Source organism: Anthonomus grandis, chromosome 22, assembly GCF_022605725.1.
Source record: "Anthonomus grandis grandis chromosome 22, icAntGran1.3, whole genome shotgun sequence".
NCBI lineage: Eukaryota > Metazoa > Arthropoda > Insecta > Coleoptera > Curculionidae > Anthonomus > Anthonomus grandis.
Genome location: NC_065567.1, coordinates 15,237,019 through 15,257,433, shown reverse-complemented (window position 1 = coordinate 15,257,433; position 20,415 = coordinate 15,237,019). Strand labels below are relative to the sequence as shown.

The 20,415-nt window shown below is 31.4% G+C and overlaps 1 protein-coding gene across 1 annotated transcript in view; it reads right to left on the bottom strand.

Moving 5' to 3' along the window:
• Positions 1-7,183: 7,183 nt before the first annotated feature.
• The window catches only part of LOC126749218 (uncharacterized), a 504,530-nt gene continuing 491,298 nt past the window's right edge, over positions 7,184-20,415 (bottom strand). The window contains exons 7-9 of the mRNA XM_050458903.1: positions 11,226-11,462; positions 10,818-11,005; positions 7,184-7,790 (exon numbers count right to left, since the gene is read on the bottom strand). Of these exons, the coding sequence (XP_050314860.1) occupies positions 7,518-7,790; positions 10,818-11,005; positions 11,226-11,462 (698 nt within the window). The 3' untranslated portion in view covers positions 7,184-7,517. The remainder of the gene's footprint in view (positions 7,791-10,817; positions 11,006-11,225; positions 11,463-20,415) is intronic.

Sequence of the window (20,415 nt, the reverse complement as noted above, 5' to 3'; positions counted from 1 at the left end):
ATAAATGACTTCTCTTAGAATTTTATTTTTTTCTATTAAACGGGCATACTTATTAATAAGGAAATTAAGGACTTCAAAATTCTAATCACAACGTTCACTGTGATTGTGTGTTCACTTTTTTTATCAGAATAAAAAATAAATATCTTTCTATGATCTATGATTTAAGCAAATCCGTAAGATTAATAAATAACTAATAAGTTGGCAATAGTGCCTAGTTTACAGAATAAAATAGCACCGGTTATATAAAGAAAGTTTTTCTATTTAACCTACTGACCGAATTTCGCATGGACCCTAAAAAAGCTGTAAAAATAGAATTAGATATCCCTTTAGTAAGTAAGGAAACAGTCACTGGAGCCCTAATCCTATTTAAGATTAGAGGCGGGGTGGGGTGTAAACCTTTTATGTTGTATTTTATTCAACGAAGTTGAAAACTTAGAAAAATCAACCCTTTATTTTATTTTAAGTAACTTTATTAAGCCAGATTTTAAAATAAATAAATTCGTCTTTAATTCTATTATATAAGTTTAGAATTTTTTATATCCAAAAATAAGTACCTATATTTTCAAAAAGTAATTAGGGATATAAATATTTGTAATAAAATTTTAATTTGTTATTGATTATTAAATGTATATAATATTAACATGTGTCATTATAACATTCATGAGGTCCGGTAACTGAAAGCAAAACGTTTTACAATAATAATGGAACATTTTAAATATGTAAATTTAACATGAAATGAAGATTAAATTATTACGGGTGATTAACTGGTTTTGAGTTCTAAATGAATTTATTATAAGCTAATTGAATTATTAAAAATTCTGCTTAGTTACACCTTGTTGCTATGGATAAGAATATCTTAAGCTTTTATAAGATATTGTAAGTATGTTTTCTCCACTAATTTTCGATTAATAATCGACACACTTATAAAATTAGTTATAAACTCATATTCCTCATTGGCTTATATAAAGGAGCCTAAAAGTATATTTTTTATCTTTGCCGTAGTACCTGTTAAGTATGATTTGAATTAACTACTTAAAATAAAAAAAACTTGTAATTTTAAACCTTAATAAAGTCAGTTAAACGGAATTAACCTTCTTAGCTAAATTGGTTGAACTTGCTAACATAGCTTTTCCTGTGAAATATGTTAAGACAAAGATGAACTAGTTGAAAGGTAAAATAAAATAAGCGTTGAATTTGTTAACAACTTTAGAAGTTTTACTAACTAAATTCATCAAAATTAACCACAGAAGAATAAACTTTAATTCCTCCAGACGCTTGATTTTATTGGTTAATTAAGGGAAACTAATTTTGAAGTAAATATTTAAAATAACGTTTTTACTCAAATTGTTCTTATTTAAACGGATCTGAAAATGAAAATCCAAGATGAGTTACATCTGCAATAAAAAATACAAAAAAACACATTGTCCAATTGTTGTGATTACATATATGTATATTAAGTTTACTGTGATTTGAAAACCTGAAAGGATATAAACGATACGTTTGAAAAATTTATGGATTTAATTAAATACAGGGTGTCCGGATAAAGGAAGCCAATCCGCCGGCCACATATAGGGTGGACCAAAATAATGCGAGTTTCGCTATGCCATTTTTTAATTGGGCGTTCGGTATTCAATATACAGGGCGTCAAAATGAGAAATATAAAATCCTTTTTTTGAAGTAAGTCGAGTGTTTCATAAAAAAATAAATTAAAATTTGGTGTGAGGGGGTTTTTTGGAACGAGAAATTGAATTCCGTTCACGGATTCGCTATACCTTGCAGAGAGCGCCACCTGCGGTATATTGACTGTGTTAAAAATACCAAAACTTTTTGGTACCCCTGTATATTAAAGTTCTAGTAAAAAAAATCTAATTATCCAATCTTTTCTTGTAAAAAAAGTATTCTTAGTAAATGTTGGCCTCAGAATCCATTCATTAGATATCTTAATTTTAAAATCTAGATAGATTTTAAGAAGTTAACAAAATAAACATACATATTTTTGTCTAAATTAATGCTAAATTACTTATTATAATAAAAATCATAGAATAATGACCCTACACTATACACTATTGTTCTACGTGACCTTCATTCATTTGTATACGCATACGAGCCCTCTTTATTAAAGAAAATAAAGGCTTTGAAAAATATTTTGTTTCAACTTGAAATGCTCTCCAGCTGCAATGATTCTTTCCTTTAAATGATCCTCGTTTAAAATCGGATCGGAAAAATCCAAAGGTGGAAGGTCGGGCGAACGGGGTGGCCACGGAACAGAAGCATCTCGACCCCGACCAATTCAGCGATTAAGAAATACTTGATGAAAATAGTTCCTATATCCCATTTATAGCAAAATGAGCTGGAGCACCGTCGAGTTGAAACCAAAGATTTTGTCTTAAATTTAGAGGCAAATCACAAAGCAAATCGGGCAGTATTGTAGAAACAGAAATGAATCACCAGTCAAATTACCTGGTAAAATGACAGGTCCTAAAAGAAAGTTATCCATAACACCTGCCCACACATTGGCTTTAAAATTTACTTAATGATGTGTCTCAACTATGGCCCTAGGATTCTCTTCAGCACATATGTGTGCGTTATGGATATTTGTCATGTCGTTTCTCGTGAACGTGGCTTCGTCAGTAAACAGAATCGCCTTTAAAAAATCCACATTTCTATTATTCATTTCACATTCGTCGGGTAAAAGACCCTGTACTTTTTGAAGATGAAATGGGTAAAGTTGTTGACTCCGTAAAATGTTATGTGGCCAAAACCCTAGTACTAATGTTTGGTGATTCTTCGACAATTCTTAAAATTTCTTTCTCTTACCCTGGTTGAACCGTCTTTTGTTGAAACTTCCAGTCTCCCTTAGGCGGTTAATCAGATTTAAAAAATATTTTCTTTTGGGATGAAATTGGTTTGGGAATGTCTGGGCATAGTGTTAGCGGCTAAACTAGCATTAGAGAAACATTTTCCTAGTTGAGAATTTACAGGTATTTACTGTTTACAATAATATTTAAAACTTACCAAACATCAAAACCATATCCGCCATTTCGGAAAAGGGTACATTTCTTGGTCTATGAGCCATTATGGTTTTATAAGTTGTAAGAAAACACGCCAAATACAAACATGTATTTAAAAAATGTAGATTCAGGAGTAATTGAGAAGCTTGTTAAGAGCGTCAGAAGCGTTTAGATTTGTCACTTTAAGAGTACGTAAAAAGTTACTGGTGCCCGAGGTCAGCCAATTTGTTTTGAAAGAAATATCTAGACTTTTAAATGAAGATATCTAATAAACGGTTTTTCAGGCCGACATTTACTAAGAATACTTTTTTACAAGAAAAGATTGGGTAATCAGAATTTTTTACTAGAACTTTATTATACAGGGGTACAAAAAAGTTTTGGTATTTTTAACACATGCAATATACCGCAGGTGGCGCCCCCTGCAAGGTATAGCAAATCCGTGAACGGATTTCTATTTCTCGTTCCAAAAAACCCCCTTACACCAAATTTTAATTTAATACCTCATGAAACAGTCGACTTACACCAAAAAAAACGATTTTATATTTCTCATTTTGACGCCCTGTATATTGAATACCGAGCGCCCAATTAAAAAATGGCATAACGAAAGTCGCATTATTTTGGTCCACCCTATATGTGGCCGGCGGAGTGGCCTCCTTTTTCCGGACACCCTGTATATCCGTTTAATATTTAAAATTTAATTTATTTTATCCGTTTCCGAAACAATAAACCTATAAACTTAGTTAAAAGTTTATTTCCATCATCGCTTTATGTAATTACATTAAGAGTCTATGGTTAATATTTGTGGTTAAAAAGTTAAAAAAAAAATAAGACCAACATTGTATAATAAATTAAAAAAAAAAACAAGAAAAAAGTTCTAAACCATTTTCCTTAAGGTGAAGGAAAGCTTAGGCCTTTTGTCATCGACAACTAGCGTCAAATTAATAGAGTGGATACAAATAAACACTAGTAAGTTGCATGCAAAATTTGGCGAAAATCAGTATACTGGAAAAAAAGTTATTAAAAAAAATTGTTTTAACACCCTGTATCTTTCTTAATTTTGAGTTTTCGAAAAAATTATATAGAAGTTTGTTGCATTAATTTTTCATGAAGCATCGCCCACCGTATAATACCGGCCTAATATATATAGGTATATATTAGGCCATATATAGGCTGTTGTACCGCTGGGCAGGACATCCTATGAAATTTTTAATAGTACTTATTTCAGAGAGAAAATGTATTACAATTATTTAAAGAGCACCAAAATCTGCAACCAACAAAATAACTTTAATTATTTTTAATTTGTCAATTTTGGAGTAACTAGTCAAAAATCTTTACCAAAATTTGTTTTTTTTTATTGCCTGGTATTCACAGGTGTGCCAGCCAAAATTTATTACCTTGACTGGTGATGAACATTAAATAATTTGTCGTAATAAGTTCACTGCATTCAAATTCTAGATTAAAAAACTCAGCTATGAGTTACACTACTCAAAAAAAAAATTATGATTAAATGGTTTTACCAAGGCAATAGTAACCGAGAAATTTCAGACTTGTTTGCAGCCTTTTTCCAAATAAGCAGATACCAGAAAAATCAACAGTTAATAGAACTGTTACAAAATTTGAGCAAAAGGGCACTGTAGTAAATAATTGCAAATGTGAGGCAAACAATGAACAAAACAATAATCACAGGCCAGAAAATGAAGAAAATTATAGAAACTTGTAGGTTTCTTTACATGTGAAAATGAAGGAAAAATAAGTGCAAGAAATCTTGGAGAGATTATGGGTATTGATCATACAACGGCATTTCAGACTTAAAAAAAACAGAAATATTTCACGTACAGATATGGAAGGAGTTCTGTTTGGATATGATGGAAGGAGTAAACATGGATAGGGATTTTATAAAAAATATTTGCTTCACAGATGAATGCACTTTTACTTTAAACAATGAACCTATTAGACCTTGGATCGTAGTGTTGTAATCATGTAATTTTAATGTTTATGTAGATGCAGTTTTAGTCCCTTTTTCAGGCATCCTAATAAGCCATTTTTATTCATTGTTAGTTGTTTTAACCTTTTGACCTTGCCGGAGGCACTATAGCTTTAACATGTATTGAGGAAAACCCTCAATTTGTATCCATGATGATGGACATGTTATATGTCCGAAACATGTAGAATTAATAATTTTTAAATAAATTTAGTGGAGGATGACCGAAGCATTTTTAGTTATCCATTGACATATTAACTCCACTGCAAGTATGGACTACTTCTTCAACTTCAAATGAACCTATTGTTCAAAGTTATCGGTATTGGGATAAAGAAAATTAGCATAGATATGTAACAATACGAACTCAAATAATGCTCCTAAAAACCACATTTTAGGACCATCGCTTTCTCAATCTAAATTTAAATGCAAATGATTATTTAGAACTACTTGAGGAACAAATTTTGTCGACTTTAAATGATCTTGCCGGGGATAGTCAGGATGGTTGCCCGGCGCATACTACGCTTCCTGTTCGGGAATCTCTAAATAACGGATTCAATGGAAATGTTTTTTTTCGGGGCCATTTACAAAATAAAATTTACAAGGATAATAATTATCCAAATCTCGAAGACTTAAAAAATGCAATTTTGATGGAATGTAACAAAGTTTCAGTTTATTTATTTGGGAATGTTAGAAATGAGTTTTACGACCATTTGGGTCATTGCTTAGCGGCTTACAGAGAAATAATTGAACATTTGTTATAACATTTTTTTAAGTTGATGTTTTAGGTTTAATAAACTATTTTTAATAAAAAAGTTTACAATTTTTTAAAATTATTTCATCGCTTATATTATAACAATTTGTGTGCATGTGTACGATTGTACGAATTTTTGATAATAATTTAATTAAAACCACAATTTTAGTTTCAAATGTTAAAAGGCCCCATCCATTTTGTGATAAGCTTTCAATGCATAGTATTCTATTTGTTTTTTTTTCCTTTTTCACTTAAAGTTAAGAAATAAAACGTCAACCACGTTAAGGTACTTTACATTCGACTAGCAGGAATCCACTTTTATTTTTTGATCCCTCAAGATCGGAGAATCAATTTTCGATACGCTTGTTATGTGAAAAAGAGTGTACATATCTTGTTTCAAAAGGTGAAAAGGTTCGTGTGAAAAGCTTGTCAGATATCATCACTTCTTAGTATGGAGTATTCAATAGCCTATAACCGATAAAAAAATATTTTTTTCTTTTCCTGCTTGGAAAAGATAAAAATTAAAACTTTGGCAATTGATATAAAAATTCTCTTGTTTTTCTTTTTGTGGGAAAAAGTCTAAACAATTCTAAGCCTTTGACTAAAAACTTCCCTTTGTGTGCTTTAGAAAATTTTAATCTGGGCAGTGATATTAATGGTTAGCCAAGCGGAACTAGTGGGAGTAATTTTTCCTTTTCGTTATTCGCTTGAAATTTAAATATAAAACATATAACATTTTTTTTGCGCTTTGAAATCATGGAAAAAAATGTGTGGAGTGATTTTACTGATTTACCAATTAATCAGTCAGCAAATAGCTCTTTTCTCTTATCGGTTTTTAAATTATTAAAATATACATCTGAAAGAGGGTTTGACGATATAATAGAAAATAAAAATAACATTTTTCTCCTTCATGTTAACCTATTCAAAAACTTACGTATACTTTTCATATTGACCAGAAAATTTCTTAGACCTAAATAAAAATATAAAATATTTTCAGCAAGACTAAGTACCACTAAACCTTTCGTGTGAACCAAGTTTTCATGCATGCTCCTCCAGTTTAGCGGATTGGTTGAAAATGTATAATATAATGGCCGATGACATTTTCCGATTTTTAATTAAAAATTTTTAAATCACTTGCAGTTTTGATAGAAAGTCGAGATTTGTTACTCATGACAAAATATTTGTGGACTCATTATGTATTAGATTATTACTCATTGTACGAGACTAAGAGTAGAATTCTAAATGCATTTTGAACACCTTATGAAAAAAAATAACTATTTTATATGGAGTTTGTGTAGGGTTTCTGTTGCGCTTAAAAATGTTTTTAATTTGCAGTAATTTTTAATATTTGAATTGACCTCCTGTATACAAACTATATATCAAAAAAGTACTTTTTAGAATGATATTTAGTATTTTTTTCCTTCTGAAAAAAGACCCCACATAAGCAAGAACATAAGAGCAATCGTTACGATTTTACCAAGTTTGAAAGTGATTTTGATTGCTAAATACTTCTGGACAACTATGAGAACCCTCGAGCAGGTATTTTCTATCTATATCAAATGTTATCACCTTTCAGTTTTCAACAGTTATTGCACTCTTACCTATAAATGGAATACACTAATTCTTATTCTGTGCCTCTTACAATCCAAAATTAACAAAATTAAAAACAATAGGTACGCGGTTCCTGACAAGCGAAACTGCTGTTTCGCCTCTCGGATTCTCGCTGGATTTCGATGCTCCTACGGGGAATGGTGTCACTCCCCGTCACCTCGGGTCATCCATAATAATATTGACTAGTGTGACTCGTACTGGCATCACACATAATCGGGCGAGTTGCAACTACTTCAGTTTCCAAAATTCCACTAGCAGATCCGCGAAAGGTGCGAGTATGCGAAGGCAGGCGAGGAAATTCTGGATACTCAGCAAAACGTACTGCATCGGAAATGGATGGACCGATGTTTGGTAGGCATGGTGGTAATGGACGGTGGATGGTTACGGATGGTATAGAAAGTGGTAAGGTGGTTTGTAAGTCGATGTCAGCATCAACCTAGAATAAAAAATATTTGTATATTTGAAGGTCTTGCAGATGGTAGCTCAGGATTATTGTATGCTGAATATTATTAGATCATAAATTTCAATTTATTATTTTAAAAAAAATGAGTAAATAAAGGTCCTTTCCTTAGGTAGCAAAGCTTCTAAAGACAACTTTAGAATCTCATGGAACTCATGGAAATCTAATGGTTTAAACTGGGCTTAATAGTGCCATTGACTAGTATAGTCAGTATAGTAAACTAATAATAAGTATATAGATTGTGGAATTTTGATAATAATCAAATTTAAGAGTCTGTTTAAACCCGTTAAATAAATATAATTGTGTTTGTACCATCAATTCCATATCAAATAATAGGAGCCTCACCGAGTACATCTAAAAGGTGCTAAAAATTTGACATTTATTACTGAGTAGAGAACTTATAATCTCAATTTACTTTAATCTAGATGCAAATGATATGTATTGTCATTATTAGTCACGTCCCTACTACTATTAGGTACCAGGGCATCCCATATTTTAGTGTAGGATCTCATAATATATTACATACGACATTTATCGTGAGTCTATCTACGTTCGCACATACGTTGCTCGAGATCTTTCGTAGTGATTTCGTAGTGTCTAATTAAGTAAGTAGTCTAATACCATAACACGAATTACGTTAGTGTAAGTAAAACTATACTCAACATCCTTTCGATTGCCTGAGAGCACTTTCTCGAGGTCAAGTATAGATTACGTATGAATAAATGAAAAGCCAAACAAAAAGAAATGTCTTGATATTAATTTATCACATCATAATTTACGCAATAAATTATCCCACGTTTCATCGCTTCTCAAAATTTGAGTTATGCGGATTTTATATTTTGAACGCTTTTATAACATAATTTTTTTGCTCTCCAACTCTCGAAAGGGCATTTTAATGTTCCCGGACAGGGGTTTTTTATACACCATATGCGATAGATCGCCGGTTATATAATAAACTCGAGCAGAGCAGGGAAAAGAAGCAGTGTCGGCAATTTTCAGAGGGGATAAAAGGCCTACAGCCTAAAGGGATACATGAACTGTATGTCCCTGTGTCCCTGGTTAATAATATATTGACACCGTTTGTCTAATCTATTTAATTCTCCCCTTTTTAATCGATACGGCATAAACAGATTAATATTTTGATAATTTCAATATAGTTATATAAGATATAAGTTAACTCTATGCTCTACTTGACAATTAGCAATAGTCTGCATGCAAATTTTATATTCAGCGTAAACTTAATGAACATCTGCTCAGCGCTTTTGAAAATAGCAATAGATTTTATTTTGCTTTGCTTCCTTATATTGATTTTATAAATGTGGAATAAGCAAAATTCTAAACCAGTAGAGAGATTTGAGCCCCAAGTAATTAGACGAAGGAAAGGGCTCTATGAGTATTTTTGAGTTCTGCACAAACTACACTTTTTTTAAAAAATTAATTTAATTCTTATATTTTTGTTTAATTCATATTTTTTTAAAAAGTTCACCTTTCCGGCTCCAGAGACCTTAAACACTTCACTTTTTAAAGCATAAGTAGATGGCCCTATATGTGCTTATTTCGAAATGAAGGTGAGAATAAATATTTTTAGCTTCATCGGAATATACACATTTTGTAACTGTCGTCCAAAAACACGTTTTAAGGCGTAATTCATTTTAGTTCTTAATCATAGCATATTTTTCAGCAGAGTGCTTTTCATCTTTATTTTTCTTCATCGATCATAAACCAAATATTTTGGGTGTTTTTTTTGTTATAATCTATTTTTGCTAGATGAAAACATATGGAAAGTCAAGGAATTATAGGTGGAAATTTAAACCTCTTAAAATACCGTTTTTATCATATTACCATTAATATACTCATTCCGATATAGTTTTTCATAAAGGAATAGCTTTATTCCGTGATAAGTGTAAGAACATTCTTTTATTTTCTTGTTTCGGTACCTATAGCACCATATGAAAGTTATGCTTTAATTATGCTACTAATTTAAGATCACCTGATTTGTACAGAAAAAGAAACATTTATTCCGTTTTTACTTTGATACTTTAGCATCATGTAATAGCCCTGCTTAAAAACATATGCTATTATGCTGAATTTAAAAAGAATCTTATAAGAATAGAAATTTATAGTCAAGGAAGTAAACTATTCAAGCAAATACGAATTAACAAAAAATTACCAATCCAAACTACTTGTGTGGAATTCCAAGTTCTCGGTTGTTCTAGAATATACTAATTTCTTAAGACTTTACTGAAATTAAATCGAAAGATTAGGCAAGAACTTTACATTGTTACTTCCATGTAAATGTTTTTAGATTGACAGCCAAAAGTCTATAAACTATTTTGGTATATTTTTTTCACAACTAGGACAAAATTGCATTTAAGTAAATTACATTTTTCAACCGAAGAATAAAAAGCTAAATTTTTATAATTATGAGTTACCATTTTCTTCAAATGAAAAAAATTGTATCTAGTATCTTCAGAATGGTTTTTTTGGCCTATTAATTCTCGGCAGAAACATTGCATTTGACAAAACTATATTATTTTTAAAGGTGGAAAAATATTAAAGCAATACAGGACTATAAATGGTAGTAATGCTTCAAAAAGCTAATAAAGTTTGTGAAGTTAGTCTTCTTCTCATGTATTCCACACATGTTCGATTGATCCAACGTCTAGAGATAAAGACTATTCAAATATAGTTTCGATTATTAAGCTAGTTCATTGATATAGCAATGTAGAAAACTATTGTCGGAAAATAAAATTTCAAAGCATTTACAGAAATTCTAAGATATACAAGATATTACTTCTTGGATATCTTTATAAGAAACATAATCTGGATTCCTCACTTAAAGTTTCCCTATCCAAAGGCTAAATTTGAAATACGGGGTTTCACGCCATGATCATTATCGAGTTTACTAGTTAGTACAGTACACAATTTGTTATACCAGTTATTTCTTCTTAACTACTAACTTCTTAACTATTTCTTCTTCTGCAATTTTTAACTAATCCTTACCTCACTAATTTCATCAGTAAATCCATGCGGAAGAGTATTTTCAGATCCACTTGCAGCATAGCTATTGCTATTATCCTTGGTGCGTTGATGTCGTTTATATAAATATCGTATAACTAATGCTGATACCATTACAAAGGTAATGATGGTGATTCCAATTCCTGCATAAATGATGTGTAATTGATGAATTTCTGGAAAAAACATTTTGTAAACCCATTGTTCAAATTACTAGTAGCCCTTCAATCTCCTGGATAGCTTATTATTCTTAAATATTTGTAATGAAAATGTTTTGCATCAGTTAAAATGCTCCTAGTATTTAATAGAAAATGTTCTTGAAATTTGTCAAATAAATTAATAATAATACTTGGAGATGAATAAGCTTACTTTAAATTATTTCTTTAATGAACTCACCAAACCAGAATACATTGGGCAGCTCAGTAGTAGGATCATCTTCTTCAGTAGCATTTTCGTGTAAAACCTCTTTGGAGTCTGCTTTCGAACCAGGAGAAGCGGCAGATTCTCCCATATGCTCATTCTCGTTATCATAATTTTCAAAATTTTCAAAATCTAAATATTCGTGGGGATTATAATCCAGCTCATCCGGTTCGGGTGGACCATCGTAAGTGTCTTTCAATACAATCCTTGGTACTGAAAAAAAAATTCATTTCCATTAAGCTCAAACCTAAAGTTAACAATATTAAAAATAATTTCGAAACAAAAAGCTTTTAAATTAATCGCATAATGAAGCGGAGCGCCAGCGAGCGTCGCTTAATCACATATCGTTCCAAAAGTTGACACAGAACTTTCATCATAAATCTAACACGGCGTTTAATGTTTCCATCCATGCTAGCAATAGGTGTTAAATCAGATTTATTGAAACGAAGGACCGATAACACGCCGATCATTTCTGGAGTGACATTTCTGGCAGCTGGAATTTCATTATTTGGCTGTGTTGATGTGGAAATATATTACCATTTAAAAGTAAATTATCAATTTGTAACTGATATGTTTAATAAATATATTAAAACTTTTTATTAGGAATAGAGAGAATAAGAGTTCTAATAGGATGACGAACTTAAATCTTCATCTTGATATGAAAATTTAAAATTAGGAATTAAAGTAACTAACCCTATTTTAATAAGAATTTAATGGATTTTATCCACTTTGGCTCTGAAATCTTATATAAGTGGAATAGAAAACACAGCGAAAAATAAAACATTTATTACTTTTTATCTACAGTTGTTAAAAAATATTTACGAATATTACAAAAAAAATTAATGAGTAGGCGTCATTAAATGTAGGTTCATCGTCATTTAATTCTGAAATATTTTCTTTATTCAGATCAGTTTATGGCATAACGGGTTTCTCTATTCGTAAGTTTTTAAAATGGGCATAGCCTCGGTCACAGTTGCAGTTTTGTACAGCAGATCATGCTTCTCGATAAACTTTAGAATTTTCGTTGATATTGTAGCTTTTGAGAAAGCAACATCTGAATTTCAAGTTGTTTTGAATTGCGATGTCCAAGGTTCCTCTCGCTGGTACCGCATCCAGTTTATTTTAGGCTCTCGCTTGTATTAATTTTTTTCCTAATAACATAACATCTCTTCAAGTTTTTTAGTGGAAATAAATATCAGATGTATTTACGTTAAGAACCATGAAAGGCTTCTTAGTTTGTGTTTTTTTTTGACTAGTTGTTACCCGTTAGGTGTAAATTTGGGCACACGTTCACGGCGCTGGTTCTATGTTCTCAAATTCTTGATCACTAGGACTAAATTTTGAAACATCAGAAACCAAAAATGTATGATCAATTATATAAATGCTTAGAATCTGTTAAATTCGTTAATGTACACTTAATTTCAATATTATAATTTTGACCGGTGCATGAGTAAAGGATTACACGTGTGTGATTTTTAGTTTACCATCTAATATATTTTGCATCTATGCTATTTCTTGGGATACTCTCCCTCCTTCTGTCTTATCCCATAAGTGGATGTACCCATTATTTTTGTTGAAAGAACGGATTCCAGAATTATATACATACATATTCCACTTATATTATGCTAGTGATGTAGTTAATTTTGGATATGCAAGAGCCTTTTAAAGAATGTGCGAATGTTCCAATATAATAGGTATTTGTTGCAGAATCTTTGTTAGTTTTAAGAGACTCACCATCCACCCTTTTTATATTTAATATAAAAAAAGGAAATTGTAAAAGTCAGTCTTTTTTACTTTAGGATGAAGCTTTTTGATGTGTACCATTGGAGTGGGTCGTAAAGAAATTTTAGTAAATAAAGGAAAAGTATAAAATAAAGACATCAGTAACAAAGTAATCATCTACGGATCATCAATATACAGATCGTGTTTTCGTTCGTTACTTATAGGAAACCGCATAGAGGCGAAATTTTGCAACGTCGCGCGTGTACGAGTGCCTGCAACAGAGCACCGCCCCGGTCGGCCCGAGGACAGGATTAGTAAACATATAACTTTTGTGGGAACTGCGTCATTTGGCGACAAAATGTCCCAAAATATTACGCGAAAATCCAGGCATTTTTAAAATATTTATTCTAATGTGGGTTTTACAGACATGACAATGTGTAAAACCCGCATAGAATTGTAATCTTAAAATGTTTAATATGCTGTGTTTTGCATAATGAATATTAAACCGTTATTCTAATAAAAAATAAAATATCAACTCTGATAAAAATATAATAAAAAATCAGAAATAAAACTCTAATAAACAAACTTAACAACATATCATTTTTTAAATAAAAGGCTCAAATAAACCGCCTTTTTTCGCTAAACAAAAACTTAACCTATCGTAAAAGCTATTTCGCACCTCCAAAAGAGTTTCGGGTAAAATGGAATTGGCACCTTCGACAATTTTATTTCGCAACTCCTCTAAATTTGTTGGTCTACTAAATTCATGCTTGTAAATGGTCTGCTTGAGGTAACCCCACAGATAAAAGTCATTTGGAGACAAATCTGGAGATCTAGGAGGCCATTTAATATAGCCAGTCCCACTAATAAGGCGATTAGGAAAAGTATTTGTTAAAAATTCTTTTATCCTAGCCGCGTTATGAGCAGGACAGCCATTTTGCTGAAAATAAACCGATCCCAGATCTACATCAGGTAGGATTTGAATGGCAGGAAGAACTGGGTTTTGCAGCAGCTTAAGGTACTTTTGGGCGTTTAAAGTGCCATGAATAAAAAATGGCCCTATAACATTGTCGCCCAAAATACATGCCCAAACATTCAATTTCTGAGGATACTGGGTACGAAACTGAAAACTTCTGTGCTCGTTTTCCTGAGACCAATAACGAACAATGGAAGGATTGTGTTTGCCATGTAATGAAAAAGAAGATTCATCAGAAAACAAAATATTTTTTAAAAAATATTCGTTTTCATTTGCCTTTTCCATCATGATTTCACAAAATTCCATTCTTGGCCACTGGTCTTCAGGAAATATTTCCTGAGTTTTTGAATACTTGAAACATTTGTACCCATATTTTTTCCAGATACGAGCAACAGTTTTATTGCTCATTCCCAGTTCCTCTCCAATACTTCTAGTGGACCGTGTCGAATCAAGTTCTAGGGTACTGCAAACCATTTCTTCCCGCCGTTTTATATCCTGGACCACTTCAACAGGGGGTTCTTGAGGTTTTGTGTGGCATTTTTTACAATCTTGAAGACAAAAAGATGTCTCAAAATTTGTAACCACATTTAAAACCGTTTTTGCACAAGGAATCGGTCTATTCTCAAATGTCACTGAAAACAAATCTCTACATTGTACTGCCGAATTGCCTCCATAAAACCATTTAATTAGTTGAACTCTTTCGGAACGGGTATAAACAGCCATAGTGAAAAAAACACGAAAATAACGCTCAAAAATTATTAATGCAACGTGCAGTAATACAGCAAAGTGAAGTCTGCTGACTCCCGGTTCAAAAAATAAAAACGAAAAATTCCGCCGCCTGCAAGCCGCAACCAAGCGGTGTTGCCATTATTTTGGGTAATACGTAGCTCAGGATAACACGATCTGTATATGACCGATTCAGTTAATTATTAGAACATATGAAAATAATCCAGTTTTTTTACATATTAATCTATAGGATTTCCCAGTAAAAATAGAAGTAAACTAAGCTTAAAATTCAAAACACGAAATTTATTATTTTTGTTCTAACATGTGCAGATGGAAAGATACAATTTTAACGATTGTCGTATCAACATAAAATATAGAATTTTAAACATATTAAATTTACAACATTATTAATGGTAGGTCTGTATTTAAAATAAAATAGGCGTTTAACTAGCGATTATTATAGCTTTTATTAGCTAAGCAGTTATTTTCTTTTAGGATTCAACATGACACTTTTCAACTTTTAAATCATTTTATACTACCAAAGCTTTATATTGACATGTGCGGTTTTATGTTCCCAAGTGCAGCATCATGGCAACTCTCAAGTCTAAACCCACTTTTTGAATAAATTTCTTTTATATATCTGTTTTACTTCGCATGCAACATTTTCTTCGAAATTGTAAAAAAATATTTTATAGATTAATGTAGCATAACAAACTTAAGTAAAATTTATATTGTTATTACAGAATCATTTTGTTACTTATTTAATAAGGTATTCCGGCACTATTTATGTAAATGAACAATTAATTATAATATTATTTAGAAGATAATACAGATATGTGACAGAACATAAAAAATCCTAAAGAGAACATTAATATGCAAAATATTTTCATGTTTTAATTTCCTTTAATAAAATCATTTTTAATAATGTTTTCTACCAAAAAGATTTTGCCATTAAAAGTATTGTTCGTAGATTTTTAAAATATTATTCAGTAATATGCAGGCTTTTAAGTAAGTATCGAAAAGCATAATAATATACAAATTTTTGTTGAACTTCGTAACTAATAACGATATCTTAAAAATAATTCAAAAAATTAAGTCGAATGCAATTGCTAAAGGTAAATTAAATTGAAATTTAATATTATTTTGTGTTCTATTTTTAATTCCTCATGACACATATTAAAAAAACTGTATACCTACGTTCCGGTCTTTTCAGATAAGCAAATTAAATTCCATTATCTAAATGTAGGCAGCTTAAATAATTCAATGACCTTTGTTCAATTTTACGATTTTAAATGAAAGTAATGGCGTTCAAATTATTATTTTCCTAAAGCAAACGAATATTTTACCAAAAAAATAATCGGATTTTAGACCGGCATGGAAAAAGCATTAGTCGACGTTACAGACTATATAATTCAATCTCTTAATATGAATAAAGCATCTGTCCTTATACTGTTTTACTTTAGATTACTTTCACATTCTAAATTATAGGATAGGTATCTAACAAAAAGAGTCTAAAAAGTTTGAGTTAGAGAATATCTCAGACAGAGCCATACTTTTTGTTTTACTGGGTTGTATTTTGACATAAGAAGAGTTATAACCAGAAGGAATAATTCTACTTGATTTTTCGGCAACGATAAAGTTTTATCTTTGCTTTGGTTTACCATTTTTCGAACTTGATCTCTTAGTTTTTGTGAAGAAAGTTATTTCTAGATATTGCTCGTCAATATCTAGTTATAGTAGTAGTATCGTTTGCTAGTTAAGCATAGCAAATGCCTTGAAAAAACGTTAAAATTATGACCATGTTAGAGATTTTTATCATGTTAGAGATCGTGAAGGTAAGCGCTATTAACAACTAGCCCTACGAGACCATTACGCGTCACATATACGCTCACCAATAGTTTGGTGAAGAAGGTAGAGTGCTAGTATACATATACTCTAACGTCGCATTCCAGCCTTTGGACTTTTTTCATACCGTCCAGGGTTAGTGCTTGACTGCGGACCACTGTCGTCAATTGCGTCAATCGCGATTCTGTCTAGGTATTTAGATGGCACTAGATAGAAAGGTAAGACTGTAGAGTACAGCGTGACATTGACTGTCATTTGGGAGGCTATTGTAGCCCTTCTCTTTGCTCGAGGTAATATGACTGCTGCGTGTTATGTTGATGATGTTCTACAAACAGTCACTTTATTGTCTTATCTAGAGGGCAGCTAATCCACGAAGATTGAATTACTTGAAATGAGGTGCTGCAACCAGACATCGAACAGCTTATTTTGTCTGTGCTGTGCTATGAAGTATACAGGAATATATTCAGCTACGGGTCGCCAAACTAAATATTAAATTTTTTCTTATTACTTGTCTATAAAAATTCTTGCAAATGTTATCGTTTCATTTTTGATGTGTGAATCATTGCCAAAAAATTGAATTTAAGTTGAAGAAGTTATTCCTTTTGGATGTAACACTTCTTATCTCAGTGTGTATACCGGGTAGTGCGTCGCCGAGCGGAACATAGGAAATCCCATGTAAATTTTAAGGGGGTCAATTATTGGCTTCCCTGTACATTTTACAGAAAAAATGTAAGATAACTTTTTGAAGAGACCAATCTGGCAAATCCTCCTGTAAAGTTTCAAAAAATTTTAATAGGCGAATCTTGAATTATTTAATTAAATGTAATTGCAAAATTACCAAATTTTCGGTTGAGGTAAAACCAGACACCAGCCACCAGCAAACAATTTCTTATAAGGCTTTGTCAAATCTGACGTACAGCCGAATACAAGAAATGTTTTTTTTTCGTTTTATCAATCTCACAATCATACATTCAAAGTAAGACACGTTAACATTACTTTTTTATCTAAACTTTTATATAATATAACGATGTAGTTAAACCAATAACAATTATTATTATCGATTATTAAAAAAATAATTTTATCATACTTAGAATTTAATTAAACCAATAGCAGTATCTGAAATATTTTCAATTTATTTTCCCATCAAGCCTATCTGGTCCATTTCAACCATTAAACCTATTGTTAGTAAATTCGAGTTTAAAGACATTGCAATAAATAATTGTAAATGTTTAACTCAGAAGATCGAAAATAGATCCGAAAAAAGAGAGAACAGAACTCTTAATATTTTACTATTTTACATAAAAACATCAATTAATCAAAAGTTCAACAATACAATCCCCCATTAACAGCTAAACATTATCCTAACCGATCATAAAATTCATTTCTAACGTTACTAAGTTGATATTGGGAAATTTTGTTACATTCTAACGAAATAGCGTTTTGTAACTGGTTCAGATTCTCAAATTTTACACTTTTATAAATGACCCCACAAGCCATCAGGTGACCTAGCTGGCCAAAGTATCCGATACCAAGGACCAATAATATTGCCATTTTCCAAGCACTTTCTAACCATACCGGTATTATGGGCCGGGCAACCATCCATTTGGTACCAGATCATTTGATCTTCCTGAACAACTTCTTCCAAGGCGGCTCCAATTTGATTTTGAAATAAGTCCAAATAGGTTTCAGCTGTTAGGTTATAGTCCATATAAAAGGGTCCAATGATATGGTGTCCAATAATTCCCCCGAATATATTTGTTTTGTTGGGATATTGTGTCCGAGTATGAACAAAGCGATGTTCATTTTCTTGCCTCCAATACCGGCAATTCTGAACATTTGGTTCATTGTTAAGGGTAAATGTACATTCATCCGTAAAACAAATATTTCTTAAAAAATTCCTATCATTATTTGCTCTTTCCATCATTTCAAAACAAAATGCCATTCTTCGCTCTTCATCTCCTTCCTGCAGCTTTTGATGTTTTTCGAATTTATATGAATAATATTTGTGTTTTTTTAAAGTGCGCAATACCGTTGTATGATGTTTATTTAACTCTTGCCGAAGAACCCTCGTACTAACCATCTTGTTTTCCTCCACACTCAGTAGAATATTAAGATCTCTGTTCTCTCTTTCTTCGGCTCTACTTTCGATATCCTGAGTTGAACATTTACAATTATTTATTACGGTACCTTTGGACTCGAACTTATTGACAATACGTTTAATAGTTGAATTGGACGGAATGGGCTTGGTGGGGAAATAAACTGAAAACATTTCAGATACTGCTCTAAAACTGTTTCCCGCATAATGCCACTTAATTATGGTTATTTTTTCGTCGATTGAATACTTCATACTTGTTTTGAAATATCGACTGTCACTGATTTATTGACACTTTTCCTCACGCCAGTGACAATATTCATTTTAGTGGTGCCCGTTTGGTTTTACCTGAACCGAAAATTTGCTAATTTTGCAATTACATTTAATTCTCAAGAGATTGGTCTCTTCAAAAAGTTATTCCGCTCGGCGACGCACCACCCGGTATATAATATTTACAAAAGTATTGTTCTTATGCTAATGATACTTTAAGAAAATCTGTGGCAATGCTCTTTGCACTGGGTAGCTATTCAGCAGTAAGTTCATATACTTAAAATTAATAATAAGAAAATAATGTTTAAAAATAAGGCAAAAGGTTTAGGGTTAACAATGGAAGATAAATTATGTTTTGTAAAAAAAATATTAGCACCTAATTGAAAAAAACTTTTTAATTCGATATTCAACTTTACAAATGCTGTATCCACATCGATATTATTTAAATCAAGAGACCAAAAAAAAATACAAATCTTTAATCTTGCTTTACATTAATTTTTGTGACTCGATGGATTGCGGCTCTTTTCTTAATAGTATTCAAACAAAACGACGTATTAAGACAATAAGATTTACGTATCTTCGGAATACGTAGACGCAATAGTTGAACTCATAAATTAAGAGATATCAAATGGTTAGATATCGCAAAGCGCAGAGAACTTTATTCCGCTTCTCAACCCACTTCCCTGGATATCTTCTTAAGAAAATATAATTGGGAATAGCACGCGCTCTGAATAAAAGACATACATTCTTGTTGATGTTCTAAAGCATGCAATGTTGCCGATTTGATCAATAAATATTAAATTTGTGGTTCGAACCCATCAATTAAAGTATTAATTAAAATATTATGGAATAAATAAACGTTATTGTGATTATATTAATATTTTTCAAATTCAAAATAATATCCAAAATAAATTCTTCATTTTTGTTGACAAAGCATAATAAATATATAGATATATAAATATACTGAGTTAAAATAATATATAAAAAACCAACTATTAACATAAGAATTTATCTTATTTATACTGTACGAAATGTTAAAGTTACAATAGCCATTAAAATACAATAAAAAAGAAAAATTACTAGACAAATGAACGCAAACAAACAAAACTAAACATATAAATTTAAAATTGTATAAATCCATTTTTCATCCATTTCATCCATGCTCAAGAAGTTTCAAGTTGCTTTCAAACGCAATTACCTAAGCAGACGGCGAAAGACCTTGAAAACCGACTTTAAGCCAGATGATAAATGGTTAAATATTTTGCGATCCTTAGAAAACAGTGATCTCTTAATATTTTACATTGTCTACATTGTCACATGACAATGGATCAAAAGTCAGGTCCCCGTGTTATAATGTTTTTGCGTCTCCCATTAAAAGTGTGCAAAGAAAATTTCTTACATTGATAGCATTTAATTTCAATAGGCATTATGAATTGGACTATGATGGCCTCTAGCAAGGAAGAACTTCACTTGATTTCCATCAACTCTCATAAGGATACATGATCTCTTACTATGTCATAAACTTCTTAATAGTA